Here is a 25,905-nt window from a genome sequence, read left to right on the forward strand (position 1 = left end):
ATGTCGCAACCATTAAAAGTTTCCACTGATACTTTACTAGTGCTGTTAGCATTATTGTTAGTTTCATCTTATAATATTGTTCTTTTTGCTTCTGGTTCTTCTTTTTCTTCCCCTGGTACAAAACAGCATTTACAAGTAGGTGTAGAACAAGAAGTAGTTGCTCTTTTGAAATGGAAATCCAGCCTTGTAAACGAAACTCGCTCTCTGCTCCCTTCTTGGAAGATAAATTCTACTAGGAGCACAACAAGCCCTTGCAAGTGGTATGGAATTACATGTAACAATGAAGGGAGCGTCGCAGAGCTGAACATTGCTGGTTTGGGTTTAGAAGGTACTCTCCATAATTTCAACTTCTCATCTTTCTCCAACTTTTTAAGTCTTAACTTGAGCAACAAAGAAATTTTCGGAATCATTCCGTTCCAAATTTCTAATCTTACAAAAGTCACCCACCTTGATCTTCCGTTAAATAAACTTTCTGGTCATATTCCATCAGAAATAGGTTCTCTCACAAGTCTCCGTATCTTAGACCTTTCTCAAAATCATATTACTGGATCGATTCCTCAAGAAATTGGCAATTTATATTTTCTCACTGATCTAAGGTTGTACATGAACAATCTAACTGGTTCAATCCCTACTCAGTATGCAATCTGAATAACTTGACCATTTTATCGATTTATGAAAATCAAATCTCGAGTGTAATTCCCCGAGACATAGGAAGGTTAAATTCTCTCAACCTTTTATCTTTGTCCTTCAACAATCTTAATGGTTCAATCCCTGCTTCTTTAACCAATTTGACTAGCCTGAGCAATCTATACCTACATCGTAACCAACTTTCTGGCGTCATTCCCCATGGCATTGGAAGACTACGCTTTCTTGCAAGCTTAGCGTTGTACCAAAACAATCTAATCGGTGCAATCCCAGCTTCTTTAACCAATTTGACTACTAGCCTGGTCAGCCTTTTGCTATATGATAACCAACTTTCTGGCATCATTCCTCATGACATTGGAAGACTACGCTCTCTTACAAGCTTAGTGTTGTACAAAAATAATCTAATTGGTTCAATCCCTGCTTCTTTAACCAATTTGACTAGCCTGAGCACTCTATACCTACATCATAACCAACTTTCTGGCGCCATTCCTCATGGCATTGGAAGACTACGCTCTCTTACAAGCTTAGCGTTGTACCAAAACAATCTAATTGGTTCAATCCCAGCTTCTTTAACCAATTTGACTAGCCTGGTCAGCCTTTTGCTATATGATAACCAACTTTCTGGCATCATTTCTCATGACATTGGAAGACTACGCTCTCTTACAAGCTTAGTGTTTTACCAAAACAATCTAATTGGTTCAATCCCTGCTTCTTTAACCAATTTGACTAGCCTGAGCACTCTATACCTACATCATAACCAACTAACTGGCGCCATTCCTCATGGCATTGGAAGACTACGCTCTCTTACAAGCTTAGCGTTGTACCAAAACGATCTAATTGGTTCAATCCCAGCTTCTTTAACCAATTTGACTAGCCTGGTCAGCCTTTTTCTATATGATAACCAACTTTCTGGCATCATTCCTCATGACATTGGAAGACTACGCTCCCTTACAAGCTTAGCGTTATACCAAAACAATCTAATTGGTTCAATCCCTACTTCATTGGGTAATTTGAGAAATTTGACTTCTTTGATTCTTTTTGGAAATCATTTAAGTGGCTCATTGCCGACGGGAATGAACAATCTAACACAGTTGGAAAAATTGATTTTGGTTGGGAACAGATTTTCTGGTTATTTACCTCAAAATGTTTGTCAAAGCGGAATCCTTAAAGAACTTGTGGCAGGTAATAATCTTTTCACAGGTCCGATACCAAGAAGCCTTAGAGGTTGCACCAGCCTTAGACTTCTCGGTCTTGGAAATAATAAACTGGTAGATACCCTAACCGAGGCGTTTCAAGTGTATCCGCATCTACAAAGGCTTGCTGTGCAAAACAATATGTTGTATGGTGAACTCTCGAAAGACTGGGGAAAATGTCAAAATTTGACAGTTCTGTCTTTCTGGGGGAACAATATCACTGGTAGAATACCATCTGAAATGGGAAAGTTGAAGATTTTGGGTGAACTTTATCTTCAATCAAATAAGTTAGTGGGAAAAATTCCGGAGGAGTTGTTGAAATTGTCTTCACTGATCAGGTTAGATTTGAGCAATAACCAGCTTTCTGGCAGGTTGTCTTCCGCAATTGGAATGTTATCCAACCTGCAGTATATCGATTTATCAACCAATAAACTCATCGGATCAATACCAAAACAACTAGGGGAGTGTTCCAAGTTAATTTCTTTGAATTTGAGCAGAAACAATTTTAATGAAAGTATTCCACCCGAGATTGGAAACATGGATTCGTTGCAAATTTTGTTAGATCTTAGTTACAATGAGTTGGGTGGAGAGATACCATCAGATCTCGGAAAACTAAGCAAACTAGAAACACTAAATGTATCCCACAACAAGCTTTTCGGTTCAATACCATCTTCCTTTCATCAAATGCTGAGCTTGACTACTGTCAATATTTCGTACAATGAGTTGAGTGGTCCTATTCCGGATGTCAAGGCCTTTGAAGATGCTCCAATTGATGCGTTTAAGAACAACAAAGGATTATGTGGTAAGAACTTTCGAGGTTTAAAACCATGTAATTCGTCGGATGTGATTATTGGAAGAAAAACAAACAATCATCAACTCTTGCTCATAGTCCTACTTCCTCTGTTGGGTTCATTATTTTTTCTATTCATACTTTTCGCAATTTTTTATCGACTTCGGAGAAGATCAGTAAGAAATGACGCTCAAATAGATCAAGCTAGCGCTACCGATGTTGGAAAAAATTTATTTTCAATCTGGAATTACGATGGGAAAATTGCATTTGAAGACATAATTGAAGCAACGGAGAATTTTGATACGAAATACTGCATCGGAACAGGAGGATACGGGAGCGTTTACAAAGCAGAGCTGTCTAATGGCCAGGTTGTAGCCGTGAAGAAACTTCACTCGCCAGATGAAGATTCTGAGTTAGTTGACATGAAATCTTTTGAAAGCGAAGTGAATGCATTGACAGAAACTCGTCACAGGAACATCGTGAAGCTTTTTGGTTTCTGTTCTAATCCAGAACGACGGATATCATTTTTGGTGTATGAGTTCATGGAGAGGGGAAGCTTGAAAACTGTTTTATCTGATGGAGAACGAGCAGTGAAGTTCGATTGGACAAAGCGGATCAGGTTCATCAATGGAACAGCTAATGCACATGCTTACATGCACCATGATTGCGTACCTGCATTAGTCCATAGGGACTTAACGAGCAATGTCTTGTTAGATTCAGAATATGGTGCTCGTGTGTCTGATTTTGGTACTGCGAGAATGTTGAAACCAGATTCATCCAACTGGACATCACTTGCTGGAACCTTTGGATATATTGCTCCAGGTACAATTCTGTTTAAACTTAAATACCATTTCTGTTTCTACCATTTTCCAAAGTTATTAAGTAAACATCTTCTTTTTTTCCAATAATGTTGTTGCAGAGCTTGCTTATACCATGAAGGTAACTGAGAAGTGCGATGTTTATAGCTTTGGGGTTCTAATATTTGAAGTACTAATGGGGAGGCATCCATCTGAAGTCATCACACTGCTCTCTGATTTACTTCTTCCATCTTCATCTTTGATTCCAACGGAGACGGATCAAAAGCTGAGAGACATCCTGGACCAACGCATCGAAGCTCCAGGTAATGGTCTTCAGAAAGAAATAATGTACATTGCCAAGGTTGGGATTTCATGCTTACGCGGTGATCCAAATACTCGGCCAACTATGCAAGAAATATCGGTCGAGCTATCATTGTCAGCCAAGAGTAGGCCATCTTTGGCAAAGCCTTTGGAAACTATCACATTAGGAGACGTACCCATATTGTCTGATGAATTTGTGTAACCAAACCTTCCTTCTTATTTTCATTTCATTTGTCAGAGATTAAATTGATCATATTAAAGCCTTTATATGTTTTTGAATAATTTTTAGGATGCCAACTATTTCAAGAAAGCGTAATATCTTATATCTTAACACTACATTTTCATTTTTTATTTCTATTTAAGTATCAAAATTCGTGAATTTAGCACTAATTGGTGCTTTGTAACTAATGATGAAATTATGAGGAGTGAGCAAAAACTTTCCTGTTAGATATTCGGGTTAGATCCGAATATGATCGCCCATATTGTATGTGGCAAGTCCGGTGGAGTTCCATAGTCATTTAGGGTCTGGACCCTATATAAGCATCTATAATATGTGTGTAGAAAGACGCACGATTCCCACCGATATCACACATAAGTTTACCATAAGAAAAGTGGCAACGCTAACCCTAAAAGAGAGTTATCATCTAGAGTAAAAGGTTTCAAGTTCTTAGACTGTGAATCAAGTTTGTGCTCATTTTTGTAGTACCTGTTGATCGTGGTGTTGAATCGTTGTTGTTGCTGCTTCTATTCCTTGTTCTTGCTAATCAGAGCTCAAGTTCAAGGTATGAACCGATACCCACTTCTGCTTCATCGCATAAATCTCTGATATTGGTATCAGAGCTATGGTTTGATGCGTTTTCGTGCTTGAAATAACATGCTTTGTGTGCTTGAAAGTTGCTGACAACATGATAGTATCATGATTAGGGTTCTTGTTTTTTTTTGGGGTTGAAAACCATTAATGGATGTATAAATATTTTGGATCTTGATATGGGTGTTTTCTTTTGAAATATTTAATTGGGTATGTTCATTATTGATTAAAATGATCTCTTGCAAAGTTTCGTATCGTTTGAGCGTGTGGTTTGAAAGATATAGCAAAACCCTAGTTTTATATCATGTTTGTGAGCAGTGGTTTGATGATTATTTTGATGTATATATGTCGATCCATGTTAATTAAAATTAATTTAAATAGATAGTTCTCTTTGAAAGCTTTCATTTGACATATTATTTGCTTCAATCGGAGTTTGTATGAATGATATATCGGCTCCTAAAGTTGGTCATGCGCATCTGTACGCTGCTGAAATTTGGAGAAGACGATGAACAGTAACCAAGTCAAATCGGCGAGTCAATTGGGTCAAACCGGCGAGCCAATCCCATCCAGGATCGGCGAGACCAGCGGAAAGGTTCGGTTCAGACCAGCGGTTCCGGTACGGTTAGGACCGGCGGTTCAGGTTTGGCTCAGATCGATGGGTCAGCTCGCGGTTCGGTCTATGGGTCAGCTCCAATTTTGGTTGTCGGATCAACTCCAATTTTGGTACCTTAAGGTTTTTCGACGCTCCGAATTCAATAAAAATATTTTCAGAACCTAATTATATTTATATGATAGAGTTTCTTTAAAATTATATGGTTAATCGCTTTATCCATGATAACATGTAAATGGTTTTATGTTGTGATTGTCTAATTTCTTTAATATACAACATGTTTGGTGATGGGTTGAATTCATCTTACTGAATTGTATGTCTGGATAACATGTTGATTGATTAGATAATAATCTTGGTTTCATAACATATTTGATTGAATTAAGATCTTGATTGAATAACATGTTAAAAAAATTGAGTTAGAGGTTGTTTGATTGAGTTTCTTTAATTCCCAAAAACCATTAACTTGCGCATATATTAAATAGATGTAGAAAATATTACTTGTGGCGCGAGAGATGGTTAGGAGTTAAATGATTTTTCGATCTTGCGACTTGTAATGTTGTTTTGGTATTCTTTGCCTGCTATGTTAGACAAAATGGCTTCCAAGAACATCATTGCTGATTTGAGCAAGGGAGAAAAATTTGATGGCGACAACTATAACATCTTGCGCCAAAAGATCATTTTTCTCTTGAATGATGATGGGTTGCAGGAAATAATTGAGCATGTGATGCTTCGGCCCAAGGAGGGTACGACGGTTCAACACCGTGGAAACCTCTAGGGTTACCAGGAATGGATTAAGAAGGATCGCAGTGCTCGTCATATGATCCTGAGCTCAATGAACAATGATCTTATTGGCGAGTTTGAAAACCACCAGTTTTCTCATGACATGCTAGAGGCAGTCAGGCATAAATTTGAAGTTACCTTAGTGTCCAAGTTGTGCGCTTTAACTATGAAGTTTGACACTTGTCAAAATAAGCCGAATGTTATAATGAAGCAATATTTGAGGACAATGTCGTCAATGATACGCGAACTTGAGGCTGCAGGTCATCACTTGATAGATGAACAACAGGTACAAGCTTTTATTCGTTCTTTACCTAACACTTGGGAGCATATGAAGCAAAGCATGACACATAATGATAATGTCCGCATTTTGAGGATATTTTTCGTCATGTGGAACTACAAGTTGAGCACTTGGAAACTGCTAAGACTGACAGTTCTGTTTTCGCTGCTGAATCTGTTTTGCATAAGACCAATGAGTCTAAGCGCAATAGGTGTAAGGGTTCTTTTGCTAATAATCCTCATGATGGATCTGGGCCATCCACTACCAATGCTCTTAAGCGTAAAAGAGGAAAGTGTGCTGGTAAGAAAGACAAAACAGAGATGAAATGCTTTAAATGTGATAAGAAAAGACATTTTGCTCGTGAATGCACTGAGCCAAAGAAGGTAATTTTTGAACCTCTTCCTCGTTATGAATGTTTTGTTTCTAGTCAAGCATTAGTTGCTCATTCTCCTCATTTGTGGGTTTTAGATTCGGGAGAAACCGACCATGTAGCAAGGGACCGAGATGGGTTCCTAGATTATCGTCGAGTTCTTGTTGGGAGCATGAGAGTTTATATAGGGAACAAAACTAGCATAGAAGTACTTGGCATCGGTACTTATATGCAAAAACATCGACAAGGGCGCACCTTAATCATCCATGATGTACTTTATGCTCCATATATTCGAAGAAATTTAGTTTCAGTTAATAGTATGTTGCGTTTAGGCTTTAGTTTTCTTTTTGAGGGTAATTCTGTTAAGATTTACTTGGCAACTGAGTTGAATAGTTTTGGTTTTATGACAGATGGTTTTATGGTTTTGGATATTGACAATTCTAGTTCTTATAATGCTAATAAATCTATTTCATTAGTTGCGTCTTCCTCAGATGTTAATAATTATTTTTTGATTTGGCATGCTACATTAGGTCATATAGGGCAAGAAAGGATGACTAGGTTATCTAGAGAAGGTCTTATAGGCCCCATCGCTAAAGTCTCATTGCCTACCTGTAAACATTGTCTTGCAGGAAAATCCATTAGAAAACCATTTGGGACAGCCAAAGGGGCCTCTCAGCCTTTGAAATTAATTCATTCTGATATATGTGGCCCAATGAACTTTAAGGCAAGACATGGAGCCTCTTATTTCATCACTTTCATAGATGACTTTACGTGATATGGTCACATTTACTTGATATCCCACAAGTCAGAAGCATTGGATTGCTTTAAACGCTATGTATGCAAAGTGGAAAATAAACTAAATAAGAGCATTAAGGCTCTCAGAACTGACCATGGCCGCGGGTATCTATCTGACCTATTCAAAGTGTGTTGTGAAGAAAAAGGGATCCTGAGACAATTGACTAGTTCTGGTACTCCGCAACAAAATAGTGTAGCAGAGAGAAAGAGTCGTACATTAATGATGGCGCAAGCTCATCGTCCTATTTCTTTTTGGGGAGATGCGTTACTGAATGTTGCTTATGTCCTTAATCGTGTGCCTTCGAAGTCAGTGCCTTCCACCCCATATGAATTGCGGACCGGCAGAAACCCAGAATTAGGTAATTTGCGACCATGGAGTTCATCTGATTATGTACACAACAATTCTCATCGGTATGGGAAGATGGGACCTCGATCGAAAAAATGAATCTTTATCAGATATTCTGATCAATCAAATGGCCTTCATTGGTGAGCATTTTGATGGAAGTGTAACTAAGATTGAGTCACGTGATGTAGATTTCCTAGAACAAGATTTTCCTAGTAGGAACGAGGTAGGGGGGATCTTAACCTCTTCTAGGTGGAAGAGTCAATGGAAGACACACCAATTCGTCTAGTTGAGATTAATGAAGAAATTCCTCGTTTTCCTGGGGAAAGTGGGAGTGTTCCACCTGATAATGGATTGGCCCCAATCTCGGAGAAGTGAACGTGGAAAAGTCCCTCGTCGTCGTTTTCAGATTGAGGGGGAAAGTTTCAGGTTTGTTCCCATGATGATGCAGAACCTAAGAATTTCAAATAGGCTATGTCATCTCCTAAAAGGGAAAAATGGATTATTGCACATAAAGAAGATATATAATCAATGAGGATAATGGTGTGTGGCAATACGTTGACCTCCTAGAAGGGTACAAGGCTATTAGAAACAAATGGGTTTTCAAATTCAAATGCAATGCAGATGGTTTAGATGAAAGATATAGGGCTCTACTTGTAGAGAAAGGACACACCCAACAGGAGGGTGTTGACTACGAGGAAACTTTCTCCCTTTGGTGAGAATTGCCTCGATACGTCTTATGCTAGATATTGTCGCATATATGGATTTGGAACTTCATCAAATGGATGTTAAAACTGCATTTCTTAATGGAGAACTAGATGCGGAAATTTACATGGAGCAATAAGAGGTCTTCATGATTAAAGGTCAAGAGCGCAAAGTTTTCAAGCTCCAAAAATCTATTTATGTCCTAAAACATAAATAGAGTAACACCTCCTTAAAGGAGGTGTTGCTTTATTAGAGATGCTCTTGCGAAGAAAGAAATAGTTTTGCAGTACATGCCTACATAGTTGATGATAGTTGATCCCCTTACTAAACCTATACCAAGAGATTTTTTTTTGTCTCATATTAGAGTGTTAGGTTTACGTAGGTGGTAATGGATGTCTCTATATTTATTTCATTTTAAGACATGATGATCGAAGATGCATATGTTTTATGGATATTTAATAATAATCAATACAATTTGATAATGGATCATTGTTATGATTAATTATTTACTTATGGGCATGGATATATACGCTGACATTGGTGCATATGGAATGCATTGTGTCAAAACTTTATTGATATCTCTCCAGGTATGGACTGGCTTACTCACATAAGCAGTCGACTTTTGTTGCTCAGTAGAGCGAGCGAAGATGAGATGATGCATCGCCTTGGAAATACCAAGATGAGATATATATAGTGGAGATCGATGATGAATATACCTATTGTTCATCATACCTTAAAGTATAGCCAAATGAGAAATCTCTTTTACGGCGCTTGTTAAAAGCGAGCAGTTAGAAATTTCGGATTAGGCGCAAGAATTGCGACCAAGTCAAGATTTGTAGAATGTAAGAGTTTGTGACATATACTTGTGTAGACAAGTAAAACTCTACTCTAGCGCATTTTCATATTATGCGTGCTTGCAACCACTACGCAGGTGCGAAAATGGTTCCCTGTTTTTCTCACCATGTGAGTTTGTATATATGATAATTAAATTATACACAAGTAACCTTACAACTTTTGACTTTTTTATTAAGTAAAGATTCGATGATTGCTACTTTAGTATGTGTCTTGTGGCCATGGATGATTCGGCTTAAAGGGTACATACCTGGGAAGCAGTTGATTCTGAAACTTCATGGCAATAGGGCGAAAGGAGTCATCAAACTCATTAACGTTTTATGTTCATAGTCGACAACTTGAGTTATCTTGCTGGAGTTGCAACACGAGTGTGAATGTATTTACTGTAAGCTAGCATGAGGGTAGACTAGATCTACGAGGGATCAGAGTAGTCTAGACCAATGAAATTTTGATGGACCTAGGATAATACGATATACAAACATTTTTCTTAAAGGGTTGATGTCTCTATGATGACTCATATCGAGCTGTTAATATGGAGCTCCCAAAATGCAGGTATCTCCACGGTCGCACGGGCTATTTACTAATATGAACTTTATCTTTCTTCTTGTATAATCCAAACACACTATGTGCGAGTGGGAGATGTTAGACATTCGGGTTGGATCCAAATATGGTCGCATCTCTAATATGGTCGCATATTGTATGTGGCAAGTCCGTTAGGGTTCCATTTTCTTTTAGAGTTTGGACCCTATATAAGCCTCTCTAATATATATGTAGAAAGACACACGATTCCCACCGATATCACACATAAATTTACCATAAGAAAAGTGGTAATTCTAACCCCACAAGAGAGTTACCATCTAGAGTAAAAGGTTTCAAGTTCTTAGCATGTGAATCAAGTTTTTTTTCATTTTTGGTGATTGTAGTACCTGTTGATCGTCGTGTTGAATCGTTGTTGTTGTTGCTGTTGTTCCTTGTTCTTGCTAATCGAAGCTCAAGTTCAAGATATGAACCGACACCCGCATAAATCTCTGATATTTCCCTTAAAAGAACAAAAAGTAATAAATCTCGAGGTCTATTCTAAGATTAATAGTTGTAGGGTACATAATTATTTTTATTTTTATTTTTCTGGAAAAAGGAGAACCTCATATGTAATTATTCAAAATTTTAAATTTGAATGTGGTGTATCGTCACCCACCCGTACAAAGCCTTATCGTGCCTGCCTCTGGATCAAAACGAAGCAACAGACTAGCAACCAAATGTTCCAAAATCAAAAATGTTATCATAATGCACCCCTTCTACTTCATTAGTTAATCATCACCCAAAAACTGAAACTCTTTCTTCTTTCCAAAGGTCGCAACTTTCCGCTGATACTTTACCAATGTTGTTAGCATTATTGTTGGTTTCATCTTATAGTGTTGTTCTTTGTGCTTCTGGTTCTTCTTCTTCCACTGGTACCAAAGAACATTTACAAGTAGTAGGTGCAGAAAAAGAAGTTGATGCTCTTTTGAAATGGAAATCTAGCTTAGTAAACTAAACTCATCCTCTGCTCCCTTCTTGGAAGATAAATTCTACTAGGAGAACAAGTCCGTGCAAGTGGTGTGGAATCACATGTAACAATAAAGGAAGCATTGCGGAATTAAATATATCTGGTTTGGGTTTATAAGGTACACTCCATAATTTAAATTCGGAAAATGGGTCATATGACCACAACCCATAAAGTATGGGAGCAATGGACTTATAAAATATAGGTTTGGGTTAAAAAGACATGGGAAATATTAGTCATATATACCCTTTACTTTAAACTTTATTCTTTTTATTATCCATTTCTTTCTCATATTTATTTTCCTCTCTACAATTAAAATTAATTGCGAAAAATGTCTTAATTTCCGAAATATAAGTCGGATTTTAATAAAATATATATTTTTGGAAAGGGCTCGAAAATCTCTACAAAACAAGATCCATTGTTGATATGAAATTCGAAAAAAAAATTCAACCGGGCCAAGTATACATTATGCACCCAGGTGCAACTTGGACAAAACTTATTTTCTATAAAAATATGCATTATATACCCAGGTACAACTTGACCAAAAATTATTTCATATAAATTTACATTATGCACCCAGGTGCAACCTGGCCAAACTTAAATTCATATGAGAATATGCATTATGTACCCAGGTACAACCTGACCAAAATTTATGTCCTATAAAAATATGAATTATGCACCAGGTGCACCTGGCCGAAATATATTTTCTATAAAAATATGCATGTATATTATGCACTCGGGTGCAACCCGGGAAAAATATATTTTTCTACAAAAATATTAATTATGCACTCAGATGCCTTTTATATATTTCTTGAATACATTTTGTTCGCCGTTTATTTTATCTTGCCGTTAGCATTTTCGAAACACGATACCAGGCATGCATAAGTCTGCATGTTGTAGGTGCAAAGTGTGCAATTTTTTTACTCGATTTATTTAAGATAACGGTGTCTATTCTATATTTTTCTTATAAGTTTAAATTTTGAAGAATGGTTCTGAACAAATGCATGGAGCTGAATAATCTAGTGTGATCATTGTGGAGCTGGTGATTCCCTAGCACTGTATACATACGGGAATGCTACTCGGTCTACGCCCGAGCCAACGTGGCTATCGTACCTGTACAAGATTGTCCCATCCTTTCTTATTACTTTTTTTATTTTTTTCTGGTCTTAATTCCTTAGTCTTCCTTCTTCGCACTGTCTTTCAAACAGGATCATAATATCTGAACTACCCAGTATCACTTCCATGGACGACCAATCGTAAATAACTCACAATACATCTCCAGATGCCTTCTGAGCGGCAACGCCAACCACCATCTTCGTTCTTCGTTTTAGATCTTGAATACTACTGAACTAAAAAAATTCTTCCATGGAACCTTAAATTGGAAAGGATTTTATTTTTTTAATTTGACTCTAGCTACAATTCCAAGAAAGGCGACTTGGAATTTAATTCGAATACCCATTCAATTCACCGCCACTGCATCAAGTGCAACATCTTCCATCTCTTATTTCGCTGATATCCAGTATCAATTCGATCGAAACCCATCTTTCCTATTCCGTCACTGATGCTTGAATCTTATTTAACCTCCTCAATTGAAAAATTGATCCCGAGGAGAAGATGAAATCATAGTAATTCAAGTTAATTAATTACTCCCTCCGTCCTAGTTTACTTATCAAAATTGGGGATTTTTTTTGTCCTAAATTACTTACCATGTTTCATTTATTTTTTACTTTTTATCCTAATTTACCTTTATGTTGGAATCAAGTCATAGTATTGACTATTGAGAATTGTGTAATTTTATTTCCTATACACAATCTTAAATTCTCCTCTCTATATATATCCTTTGTTTTGAATTTTTTCTGGAAAGACCAAAAAATTAGATATGTAAAAACTATGTATCTTAAATACTATTTTGGGGTAAATTTGGAAAAAAAATCAACTATTTCTGCATTTCTTAATCTGTGTGCAAAAACCAATTTTGACAAGTAAACTAGGACGGGGGAGTAATAAATATAGACTGGAACCAAAGAATTGATTTAGAAAAGATCGATGTGAAAAAACTAAATTGGGGCAGAAAAATATGTCTCTCGTACAGATAAAGCAGGCTTCCAATAAAACCTACAGCTTCCCCAAAAAAAGAAAAGACGGCATTTAAGTTAGTTTTCCTAGAAATAAATTTTAATAATCAGATAAAATATCCTAGTTGGATATTAAAAAAGTATCTAGAGGAATCTTGGTTATTTGAGCCGTAGCCATATTTTACATATCTTTTAACCAAAAAAACTGAATCTAAATTTCTCATCTTTCTCCAACTTTGTTAGTCTTAACTTGAGCAACAACAAACTCTTCAGAACCATTCCGTATCAAATAAGTTTTCTTCCAAAACTCACCCACCTTTTTCTTTACATGAATAAAATTTCTGGACGTATTCCACCGGAAATAGGTTATCTCACTGGTATATGGTTGTACACAAACAATCTCCCCAGTTCAATCCCTGCTTCTTTAACCAATTTGACTAGCTTGAAGTATCTTTACTTGTATGATAACCAACTTTCTGACATCATTCCTCAAAATATAGGAAGGCTAATTTCTCTTACCAACTTGGTATTTTACGACAACAATCTCATTGGTTCAATCCCTACTTTTATATGCCACTTGGCCAACCTCACCTTTTTATCAGTTAGTCGAAATCAACTTACTGGTGTTATCCCTCAAGATATTGGAAATCTAAGGTCTTTGGATATCTTAGTTGTATCCGGGAACAAACTCACTGGTTCAGTCCCTTCATCAGCGGGTAATTTGGGAAATTTGACTTTCTTATCTCTTTTTCAAAATGAATTAACTGGTCCATTAAAATTGATCAATAATCTAACACATTTAGAAGTATTGTACTTGAGTGACAACAAGTTTTCTGGTTATTTACCTCAAAACATTTGTTAAAGTGGAACCCTTAAAAAATTTATGGCAGGTAATAACACTTTCAGAGGTCCTACACCGAGAACTCTTAAATATTGCACCAGCCTAACAGCTCTCTGGCTTCAACATAATAAACTAGTAAATAATATTTTCTCAGTCCCACTATTAAATGTCCTAGTTCAAGTTTGCACAATTTCTAAGGCAAGCAAAAGAATAGAGTATTTTTAAGCATATTTTACAATTATATCCTTATGAATAATAATTAGTGAAATTTTGAAATGATTTATCTCTTGAACTACACCACGGATGTTCGCAAATTTTATACTATTAAAAAGCATTTTAAAACACCTACGTATCAAATATAAATATGCCTATCAAATTATGCATATTTTATATATTTCTTATAATAATTAAAAGGATAATTTAAGAAATATCTGATATAGATCACTTAATAGGGGACAAAATCTAAAAGTAAATAGATCACTTAATAGGGATGGAGGGAGTACGGTTCACATTTATCCCCATCTGGTCAGGTTCAATGTGAGAAAAAATATGTTGTATGGTGAACTCTCAAAAAACTGGGGGAGTTGTCAAAATTTGAGATTCTTATCTTTCTCAAGAAAGAATATCACTGGTAGAATACCATCTGAGATGGGAAACTTGATGATTTTGGGTGAACTTCATCTTGATTCAAATAACTTAGTAGGAGAAATTCCGAAGCAGTTGTCGAAATTGTCTTCACTGATCAAGTTAGATTTGAGTAACAACCAGCTTTCTGGTAGGTTGCCATTTGCAATTGGAATGTTATCCAACCTGCAATGTCTCGATTTATCAGAAAATAAATTCATCGGATCAATACCCAATAGGGGAGTGCTCAAAGTTACTATCTTTGAATTTGAGCAAAAACAATTTCAATTAAAGCATCCCACTCCAGATAGGAAACTTGGATTCATTACAGATTTTGCTAGATCTTAGCTACAATCAGTTTAGTGGAGAGATACCTTCAGATCTCGGAAAACTATGAAAATTGGAGAAACTAAATTTATCCCACAACAAACTTTTTGGCTCAATTCCATCTTCATTTGATCAAATGGTTAGCTTATCCAGCGTCGATGTTTCGCACAATGAACTTAGTGGTCCTGTTCCAGATATTAAGGCATTTAAGGATGCCCCTGTTGATGCATTAAAGAATAACAAAGGATTATGTGGTAATATCTTTAGAAGTTTACAGCCATGCGATACTATCCCTACCATTGAAGTTGAAGAAGATGCCAAAGAACATGCAAATGAGAGAATATTGTTTTACGGTTTTATTGCTTTGGGGTTTGGAGTTGGTTTTTGGGGTTTATTCTTGGTTCTGCTTCTCAAAAAAGAGAAATCGTGGTTTGAGTAATGGAGAATTATCAATTCCATTGTGATTAGAATAATCGGTTGTACACAAAAAAATTGATAATAGTAAAGTAAAAGCACTCTTGTTCTTTTTTTGTTATAACTTGTTCTGATATTTGTAAATTTTGTATTTTGTTAGTGTAATACATTGGCAGATGTACTTCTGTTAAGAATCTGTGTATATTATTTCATATCTTTTAAAACTGATTACAAGCATATATATATATATATATGTGCGACCACCTCTTAGAGTCCTACTAGAAATACATTCCATATCAGTCTCAGTTTCCTAGAATAAAGATTTTTCCTAGACTTTCCTAGTATAAACACATTCCATATCAGTCTCAAACTTTCCTAGTTTATGTTCTAAGAGACATGTACGTCTGAGACCTTCCATATCAGTCTCAGACTTTCCTAATACCCCCCTCAAGACGGAGCATGTAAGTCACAAATGCCCATCTTGGACAATAGACCATGAAACTGAGCTTTCCCCAACGACTTTGTGAATATATACGCCAACTGTATTGTGGTAGGAGTATAAGAAGGTGAAATAATCTTCCTTATCATCGCATCCCTGACTAGATGACAGTCCACTTCAATGTGTTTCGTTCTTTCATGAAACACAGGGTTCTTCGTAATATATAACGCTGATTGACTATCACAAAGAAGACTCATTGCTTGTGTATGGTAAACTCCCAAATCTCGGAGTAATTGTTTCAACCATTTTAATTCACATGTAGCCGCCGCCATGGAACGATATTCTGCTTCAGCCGAGCTACGAGACACAGTTTGTTGCTTCTTAGTCTTCCAAGATATTGGTGAATCACCAAAAAAACAAACCAACCCGTCAGTGAGCGTCTAGTTATAGGACAACTTGCCCAATCCGAATCACACCAACCTCTCAATTTGAAATTACTATCAGAGAGCAACAGAATTCCTTGTCCAGGATTCTTTTTCAAATATCGAACCACACGTAGTGCTGCTTCCCAATGCTCCAGTCTAGGTCGCTGCATAAACTGAGATAAGATATGCACTGAGTAAGCAAGATCTGGTCTGGTGACGGACAAATATATCAAACGCCCAACCAATCTTCTATATTTCTCTACATCACTAAGCAAATCTCCTGTTGCTAAGGCAAGACGATGATTTGTCTCCATAGGAAATTCTGCAGGTTTCGCACCCAATAAACCTGTTTCCATTATAATATCCAACGCATATTTTCTTTGGCATATGTAGAAACCCTTTTTACTACGTGCCACTTCCAATCCTAGGAAGTATTTCAACTTTCCTAAATCTTTCATCTTAAAACATTGACCCAAGTATGCTTTAAATTGTGTAAGCGCAACTAGATCATTTCCTGCAATAATCAAATCATCAACATACACCAGCACATTAAGTTGCATCTTTCCCTTTAGCATAGTAAAGAGAGAATAATCTGAGTACGATTGCCGAAACCCATAATTCTTCAATGCAGTGGACAGCTTCGCAAACCAACACCGCGGTGCTTGTTTTAGTCCATACAATGATTTCTTCATTTTACACACCATATTAGGATTACCCTTAGCAAATCCAGGTGGTATTCTCATATATACTTCCTCTTCCAAATCTCCATGTAGGAATGCATTATGCACATCCATCTGATGCACATCCCATTGCTTAGCCGCAACAACAGCCAAAAACATACGAACAGTTGTCATCTTTGCCACTGGTGCAAACGTCTCATTGTAATCCAAACCTTCAACTTGATGATTTCCAAAAATCACAAGTCTTGCTTTTAAACGTACCAAAGTACCATTTTCATCATATTTTTCCGTATATATCCACTTACTTCCTAGAGCCTTTTTACCAGGTGGCAATTCGGTTATATCCCATGTGCCTTGTTCTTCTAAGGCCCGTATTTCTTCCGCCATTGCTTTCCTCCAACCTGGATGTGTCATTGCCTCTCCGAAATTTTTCGGCTCAGTCTTGGCCGACAATGCAGCAATATAATTTTTATGCATGTCAGAAAACCTGTCACAACCAACATAATATGTCAAAGGATAAGGTGTACCTGAGGATGATGACTGTGATGATTGAGAGTGAGATGGACTATTTTCTCGAATGGTGTGCGTCACAAAACCTTTCAGCCTACTTGATGGGATCTTCTGACGCTTGCCCTTACCCAAATCGTTGTTCACAGCAACGATATTTGTGGGTTGTCCATCACCATTTACATCTTCCTGAATTTCTGATGTCGTAGACTTGTGCTGAACAGCGTTATCTGCAGCATATGTCGTAGTCTGTTCTGCTGCAGTTTCTGCAGATGTCGCAGTCTGTTCTGCTGCAGTTTCTGCAGATGTCGCAGTCTGTACTGCAACATTTTCACCAGGCGCTGCAGTCTGTATAACGACATCTGCATCTGTCTGTCGTTGTATTTCTGCACCTTCTTCTCCGCCGGCTATGACTGAATCTTCATCACTATCATCACTCCATTCTTCACCAACACGATCTGTCTCATGTGTAGTGCCAACCACATCAGTCGTTATATGAGTTCTAGTTCCATCCAACTCGGTCTTATATGGAAATTGTGTCTCATAGAATTTTACATCTCTAGACACTATAAACCTTCTTGTGTCGAGATCGTACACTTGCCATGCCTTCTTACCGAATGGATATCCTAGAAACACACACCTTCGTCCTCGACTAGCAAACTTATCTCCTTTGCCACTTTGATCATATACATAACACAAACATCCAAAGACCTTCAACTGTTTATATAGAGGTGGTTTTCCAAACAATACTTCATATGGTGTTTTATTATTTAGGATAGGTGTAGGAGTACGATTGATCAAGTACGCCGCTGTCAATGCACACTCTCCCCAAAACCGTTTCGGCAAGCTTGCTTGAAATCTCAAAGCCCGTGCCACATTCATTATATGTTGATGTTTTCTCTCAACTCTTCCATTCTGTTGTGGAGTGCCTACACAAGACGTCTCAAAGACTATTCCACTAGTCTTAAAATACCCACGTAATGCATTAAATTTCGTTCCATTATCACTTCTAACAATTTTAATATCCTTGTTAAACTGACGCTTCACAAGAGCAACAAATTCACGAAATATTGATTCAACTTCTGTTTTATTCCGAATTAAATAAATCCAAACACCTCTTGAAAAATCATCAACTATTGTCAGAAAATATTGTGCTCCACATGATGAATGGATCTTATAAGGACCCCATAAATCTATATGAACTAAATCAAAAATACAATTCGATTTACTCAAACTACTAGTAAAACTGCTTCTACGATGCTTTGCCCGGGGACAACTATCACAAGCATCATTATTCTTCTTAATTAATCTACTCACACCTTGCAATTTCTGCAAGACTTTTTCTGATGGATGTCCCATACGCTGATGCCACAACTCATATGAATCTTCATGCACAGCCATAACTTCAACATGCGGCACACCACAGAAAATATATAGTCCACCTTGTCTCTGAGCCACTCCAATCATCCTCCTCGTAGACCGGTCATGTATAAGACATAATTTGTTAGTACATTGAATAATACAACTCATCTCATCAATGAGTTGTGTGACTGAAATTAGGTTACAGGTTATCTGTGGTACATAAAGCACGTTTTCAAGTTTCAATCCACCAGGGAGAATCACGGTTCCAATTTTCTCAGAGTATGCATATTTTCCATTAGGCAATCCAACTGAACATGCCCTAATATCTCGTACACTCCTCATGTTAAGAAGTTCATACGTAACATGATTTGTTGCACCTGTGTCAACAATCCAGGATGTTTTATTCTTTTTACCTTGTAGATGAGAACCAGACTTTCTTGAGTTTAAAAACTCCATCACCTCTTGAACTTGTGCTGCTGTAACTCCTACTAAACCCGTTCCATCAGCTGATGACGTACCAGCACCAGCACTCTCCTTTGCTGCCGAAATATGCAGGTTATGAGCACGAACAGGATTTCCTCCTTGTCCTCTACCTCCTCTTCCAGTACGTCCTCTTCCTCCAGTTCTTCCTCCTCTTCCATTCTTTGGTCTGTCTCCCCACCATTCTGGATATCCAATGATCTTAAAACAGCCATCATCAGAGTGTCCTTGTCTGCTGCAAGTTTTGCAGTACTTGTTGGGATCATAAGCACTATTAAGTAGGCGTTGATCAGATTGCACCTTAAAAGCCATAACATTCTCTTGCATCTCTGTAGTCACAACTCCATCTCCAATTTTCAGGCGTTCTGAGTTCACAATTGTTTGATATGCAACATCCACAGACGACAATGGTTCTCTTGCAAGCAATTGTTCACGCAAAGAGCTGTATACAGAATCTAACCCAATCAGAAAATAATGCAATAAATCTTCTTCTCTCAACAAACTTACCTGAGATGCAATATTACAGGTGCACTTTCCACACTTGCATTGGGGTATCTTCATATAAGTCACCATCTCATCCCATATTTTGTTCAATCTTCCAAAATATATAGCAACTTCCTCCGTTTTCTTCTGTTTGCAGTCACTTAAAGATGCTTTTAGTTGGCATATTCTTGTTCCACTAACAACACAAAATATTCTCTTCAAGTGTGCCCATAATAGACTTGCATCCTCATAATCTCCCAGAGTTGATCTCACTGATAACTCCAGCGTGTTACTGATCCATGAGACCAGCATTGATTGCACTGCTATCCATTCTTCCAACTGGTCCGGATCTTCAGGTCTTGTAACTGTTCCATCAATAAAACCAAATTTTCTTTTGGCTATTAACGATCTTCGTATGGCTCTAGCCCATTCATCATAATTATTTCCTCTCAAAGTTATTGGCGTGATGATATTTCCTGGTCCATCACTCGAACCTAGGTAATATACGGGGTTCTTCTTTTGTACATCATATTCCACCGTCTTTCCTTTGGATGATTCAATTTCGTTAACCATCTTTCGTTTTTTTTTTTTTTTTAGGTTTCGAAACTGGCTCTTGATGCCATGTTAAGAATCTGTGTATATTATTTCATATCTTTTAAAACTGATTACAAGCATATATATATATATGTGCGACCACCTCTTAGAGTCCTACTAGAAATACATTCCATATCAGTCTCAGTTTCCTAGAATAAGTCTTTCCTAGACTTTCCTAGTATAAACACATTCCATATCAGTCTCAAACTTTCCTAGTTTATGTTCTAAGAGACATGTACGTCTGAGACCTTCCATATCAGTCTCAGACTTTCCTAATTGAAAAATGTATTGGACTATCATCACACATGTAGTTCTCAAAGGTTCAAACTATGAAGAATGGGCTAAAGGGTTTCGTATTTCTTTGGGTGCGAAACGCAAGCTCGGATTCATTGATGGTAAGCTTTCAAAACCTTCTGATGATTCTTCTGACCTCGATGACTGGTGGACTATAAACTACATGATTGTTGCCTGGATCTTTAACACTATTGATCCAGTTCTTCGTTCCTCAATTTCTTATCGTGACACTGCCTTTGATTTATGGGAAGATATCAGGCTTCGTTTTTCTCTTGGCAATGGGATAAAAATTTTTCAGCTTAAATCTGATGTCGCCTGTTGTAAACAAAAAGATGGAGAGTCTATCCAAGACTATTATGGGAGGTTGAAGAAACTCTGGGATGACATCAATGACTTTGATGCCTTACCTTCTTGCAAGTGCTCAGGTTGTACCTGTGATCTTAATCTGACTCTACGTACTCGACGTAACAATGATCAGGTACGTGAGTTTTTAATGGGTCTTATACCCTATTATGCTAACGTTCGTTCTAGTATTTTGGGCACCGAACCACTTCCATCTCTGCACACTGTGTATTCTCGTCTCATTCAAGAGGAAGAGGTTCGTTCTTATACTCAGCCAAAGGAAGATATTGTTTCTCCAATGGCTTTTCTTGCTCACGGCAATAAGCCACAGGGATCAAAATCGGGAGCTGTTAAAACTCCAATGAAGTGCACCTATTGTGGTTATAATGGACATCTTGAGGATCGCTGTTGGGAGAAGCATGGGTATCCAGATGGTCGTCAACCCAGACGTCCACCTACAGCTTATCCCAAAACCGAGTCACAAGCTCACCGTAACCAACCAGCGGCTAAAGCAAACGCTATTGTTGGTGAGATGCAGACTGCAAATCATATTCGTCTCTCTGGTAAGCGTGGTCACATCTGGATTGTTGACACAGGAGCCTCCAACCATGTTTGTTGTGATGACACTGTGTTTGCATCTTGTTATAATATTAGTCCTCTTCAGGTTGGTCTGCCTAATGGTGTCAGCATACAAGCAACCAAAATTGGCATTGTGCAGTTAAATGATTTTCTTATATTGCACAATGTGCTGTTTGTTCCTCAATTCACATGCAATCTTCTCTCGGTTTCTCAACTTTTATCGTCATCGCATGCTACTCATGCACAGAAGAATAATATAAGTGTCCAATTCACTAACTCTGAATGTGTTATACAGGACCATACTTTGAGGACGAGGATTGGTATGGGTAAGCTCATGGATGGGCTGTATTGCTTGATAAAGGGGAAACCAGCTCGTGTCAACGTTGTGTTAGAGAAGAATGCAGCAGAATTATGGCACAAACGGCTTGGTCATCCTTCTATCCAAGCTTTGAAGTCTTTACCTCAGATTGGTTGTGTTGATAGTCAGTTAGATTTTCATGCTTGTGATATCTGTCATAGAGCCAAGCAAACTCGTACTTCTTTTCCATTGAGCACTAGTAGGGCAGTCGATTTATTTGAATTAATTCATTGCGACGTTTGGGGTCCTTATCATCCAAATCGTGCCTGTAACTCCAGATATTTTTTAACCATTGTCGATGATTTTTCTAGATGTGTTTGGGTGTATTTGATGAAAACCAAAGATGAGGTACCTACCTTGTTAACAAATTTCTTTGCACTAGTTGACAGACAGTTTACTCGAAAGGTTAAGACTTTCCGCAGTGATAATGGAACCGAGTTCAAAGGTCTTGCCTCTTATTTTCGAAACAATGGCATTATTCATCAAACCTCGGTTGTTAAGACACCACAGCAAAATGCTAGGGTGGAAAGAAAGCATCGTCACATTCTTAATGTTGCTCGTGCGCTACGTTTTCAAGCATCCTTACCACTTGACTTTTGGGGAGAATGTGTTCTTACTGCTGCCTACTTAATTAATCGAACCCCTTCTCGTATTCTTCACTTCAAGACGCCCTATGATCTTCTGTATGGTTCGGCTCCATCTATTCACTCTCTTAGGGTGTTTGGATGTCTCTGTTACGCAAAAAATATCAATCCTGGTGATAAATTTGGCAGTCGTAGTCGTCGTTGCATATTTCTCGGCTATCCATTTGGAAAGAAGGCCTGGCATTTATTTGATCTTGACACAGGTCACTACTTTCAGTCTCGAGACGTACATTTTATTGAAGATACTTTCCCGTTGGCGGATAATGATGAGCTTCAAAAACTGCACTCACTGTATTCTGACGCGGTCACTGATTCAGTTCCTAGAAATTTGTCTGATGATCATTTTGCAACTGACTACAATAATACACATGTTTCTGGTGGTTCTTCTTCCGCTGCTACTCTCTCGCCTGTTGATACTACACCTCCACAGATTAGTTCTCATATTCCGTCAGTCTGCTTGGATGATGCACATCACACAACACACATTGCTGAGAATGATGCACATATTGATTTAGTGCCTACTTCTTCTTCTACTGTGCCTGCGTCTGGTACAGATGTTGTAACTTCTTCTCTCACAGAAGATACGGATTGTCGAGATCATTGTACTACAGTTTCAGATGAGGCACTTGGCCGGGGTAAACGCACAAAATTCGAGAATGTTAGGCACAAAGATTTTGTCCAATGGCAGGGTATCTCAAAGCAGTCTAACACAACCTTGGTTTCCCCTGCAGCTTCACCTATACCAGTCAAGTCCTCAGGTACTCCCTATCCTATAACTCATTTTGTGAATTGTGATGCATTTTCTACTGCACATCGTTGTTTTGTTGCAGCTATTTCAACTGATGTTGAACCCAAATCATTCAAAGAGGCAATGGCTGATCCAAGATGGCGTCAGGCAATGCAGGATGAGATTGCTGCACTTATTTCCAATGGTACATGGACAATTGAAGATTTGCCTGCCAACAAGTCTGCAATTGGTTGCATGTGGGTTTTTCGCATTAAGCGAAAGTCTGATGGCTCTGTTGAACGTTACAAAGCCAGATTAGTTGTTTTTGGAAATCATCAACAGGAAGGAATTAATTTCACTGAAACTTTTGCTCCCACAGTAAAGATGGTTACTGTGAGAACTCTTCTCGCAGTTGCTGCAATAAATAACTGGGAATTAGTTCAGATGGATGTGCATAATGCGTTTCTTCATGGGGATTTAAATGAAGAAGTCTATATGCGACTTCCTCCTGGTTTTAGTATGGGATTATCTGGCAAAGTTTGTAGACTTCGTAAGTCATTGTATGGTCTACGCCAGGCTCCACGGTGTTGGTATGCTAAGCTAGCAGCTGCTTTGCGTACTTATGGGTTTTCTACTAGTGCTTATGATCATTCGTTATTTTTGTATCGTCATGGGAATATTATCATGTATATTCTTGTATATGTGGATGATCTTGTTATTGCTGGTAACAACACAGATGCTATTCGAAAATTTCAGGAATATCTAGGCAGATGCTTTCACATGAAGAATTTGGGAAAATTAAAATACTTTCTAGGAATTGAGGTAGCTAGAAGTTCCAAAGGAATTTTTCTTTGTCAGCGCAAATATGCTCTAGATATATTGACAGAAACAGGTCTTCTTGGTTCAAAACCAGCTAATATTCCTATGGAAGAAAATCATAGGCTGGCTCTTGCCTCAGACTCACCTATGACTGATCCTGCTCGTTACAGAAGGCTAGTAGGGAAACTGATCTATCTTAATCTTACACGGCCGGATCTATGTTATTCTGTTCATATTCTTTCCCAGTTTTTACAACATCCAACTCAATCACACTGGGATGCTGCACTTAGAGTTGTGCGTTATTTGAAATCTAGCCCGGGGCAAGGTATTTTACTTCGTGCTGATTCCAAGTTGGTTCTTGATGCTTATTGTGATGCAGATTGGGCTAGTTGTCCACTTAGTCGACGTTCTCTCACGGCACATTTTATCTTTCTCGGGGGTTCTCCTATATCTTGGAAAACAAAGAAACAAACAACAGTTTCTCGTTCGTCAGCCGAAGCAGAATATCGTGCATTAGCTTCCACAACTTGTGAAATCATTTGGTTAAAAGGGTTATTACGGAATTTTGGTGTAGGACATAAAAAACCAGTCTCGCTTCACTGTGATAGTCAAGCAGCGTTACATATCGCTAATAATCCCGTCTTTCATGAACGAACAAAGCATATTGAGATTGACTGTCACTTTGTACGTGACGAAATACTTCGAGGTACTATTCGTCCATCCTATATTCATACTACCTCTCAACTAGCTGATATTCTGACTAAAGCCTTGGGACGTCAGCAATTTCAAACTCTTCTTCTCAAGCTGGGCATTTCAACTCTTCATGCTCCAACTTGAGGGGGGGTATTGGGTATATTCTTGTATAATTTGTATATATCTACTTACTTGTATTGAGAAGATATTCACCTCTTTTAGAACATCTTGTAACCTCTTTTAGAATATCTTGTAACCTCTTTTAGAATATCTTGTAACCCTACTCCTTTATATAGGAGTCTTTGTTATCAATGAAAACACAAGGGAATTATCCTTCTTATCTCGTTGCTTAGGTTATCTTGTCTTGTTTTAGGTTATTGAAACCTTCAATCTATAAATATTGCTCACCATATGATTGATCATTATCCAAAATTGGCTATTGAACGAGACCCTAAGAGAAAGGGTGCCCGTGTATTAGAATGATGGCAACAAGCGATGCATTTCTAAGTAGAAATCAGGTGACATTTTGGAATGGTTTCATCTACCTAAGGACATTTTTGGTTCAAATTTCTGTTTAGGGGATAAGTTAGCAATATTAACAATTTAGGGGGTAAAGCTACATTACTAATTCGTTTGGGGTGAAAACTCAAAAATTAGTTAACTCTGGTGTTCGCTTAGTAAAACCCCTACGTAAATGGGTCATAACCACACCAATTAAAATTAATTTTCTTTGACATGGACAAAAAAAAATAGCAAAGATGAAACTGGATTCATCCTGGCTTAAACTTAAAAAATAGCAAGGATGAAACTGGATGCATCTTGTGTAAATTAAAAATAAGAAAAAGTATTTGAAAATTGGCAGGATGAAACCGGTTATATCCTGGCTATTTTTAAATTTTTTGCACTTAAACAGTATCTAAATCTAAGTATCATTTTCACCCAGAAATTATTGGTTTTGGTCTTTTTAACCAATTTTGTGAATATTTTAAATTATCAGTGATATCCAATTAAGTTAATCTTCGTATCTCTTCGAATAGACGGAGGTTGAACAGAAAACCCCATATCTTTTATTTGAAGTAGTTCATGATCTTAATGAGTCTAACAAACATTTTGTTACTTTTTATATGAGCTTAATTGTAAGACCATGTACATGTTCAAGTGATCAAACAAAATGAAATTTTTCACAAAATTTGTTAAAAAGACCAAAATCAACAATTTCTGGGTGAGAAGGACAATTAGATTTTGATACTGTTTAAATGGACAAAAATGTAAAAATAGGCAGAATTTAAACAGTTTGGTCATGCCCATTTTCAAATATTTTTTTCTTATTTTTAATTTTACACAGGATGTATCCAGTTTCATCATTGTT

General features: G+C 37.5%; 2 protein-coding genes across 2 annotated transcripts; both read left to right on the forward strand.

The window, feature by feature from the left end:
• Nucleotides 1-2,808, forward strand: LOC113300653 (probable leucine-rich repeat receptor-like protein kinase At1g35710). Its single transcript, XM_026549854.1, has 3 exons — nt 1-328; nt 637-2,640; nt 2,801-2,808. The coding sequence occupies exons 1-3, from the start codon at nt 1-3 to the stop codon at nt 2,806-2,808; spliced, it is 2,340 nt and encodes a 779-aa protein (XP_026405639.1).
• On the forward strand, nt 2,751-3,948 carry LOC113292888 (MDIS1-interacting receptor like kinase 2-like). The gene is made up of 2 exons (XM_026541708.1): nt 2,751-3,450; nt 3,548-3,948. The coding sequence occupies exons 1-2, from the start codon at nt 3,051-3,053 to the stop codon at nt 3,946-3,948; spliced, it is 801 nt and encodes a 266-aa protein (XP_026397493.1). The 5' UTR covers nt 2,751-3,050.
• Nucleotides 3,949-25,905: the final 21,957 nt, after the last annotated feature.

The sequence above is a fragment of the Papaver somniferum genome, chromosome 7, assembly GCF_003573695.1.
Source record: "Papaver somniferum cultivar HN1 chromosome 7, ASM357369v1, whole genome shotgun sequence".
NCBI classification, from domain to species: domain Eukaryota; kingdom Viridiplantae; phylum Streptophyta; class Magnoliopsida; order Ranunculales; family Papaveraceae; genus Papaver; species Papaver somniferum.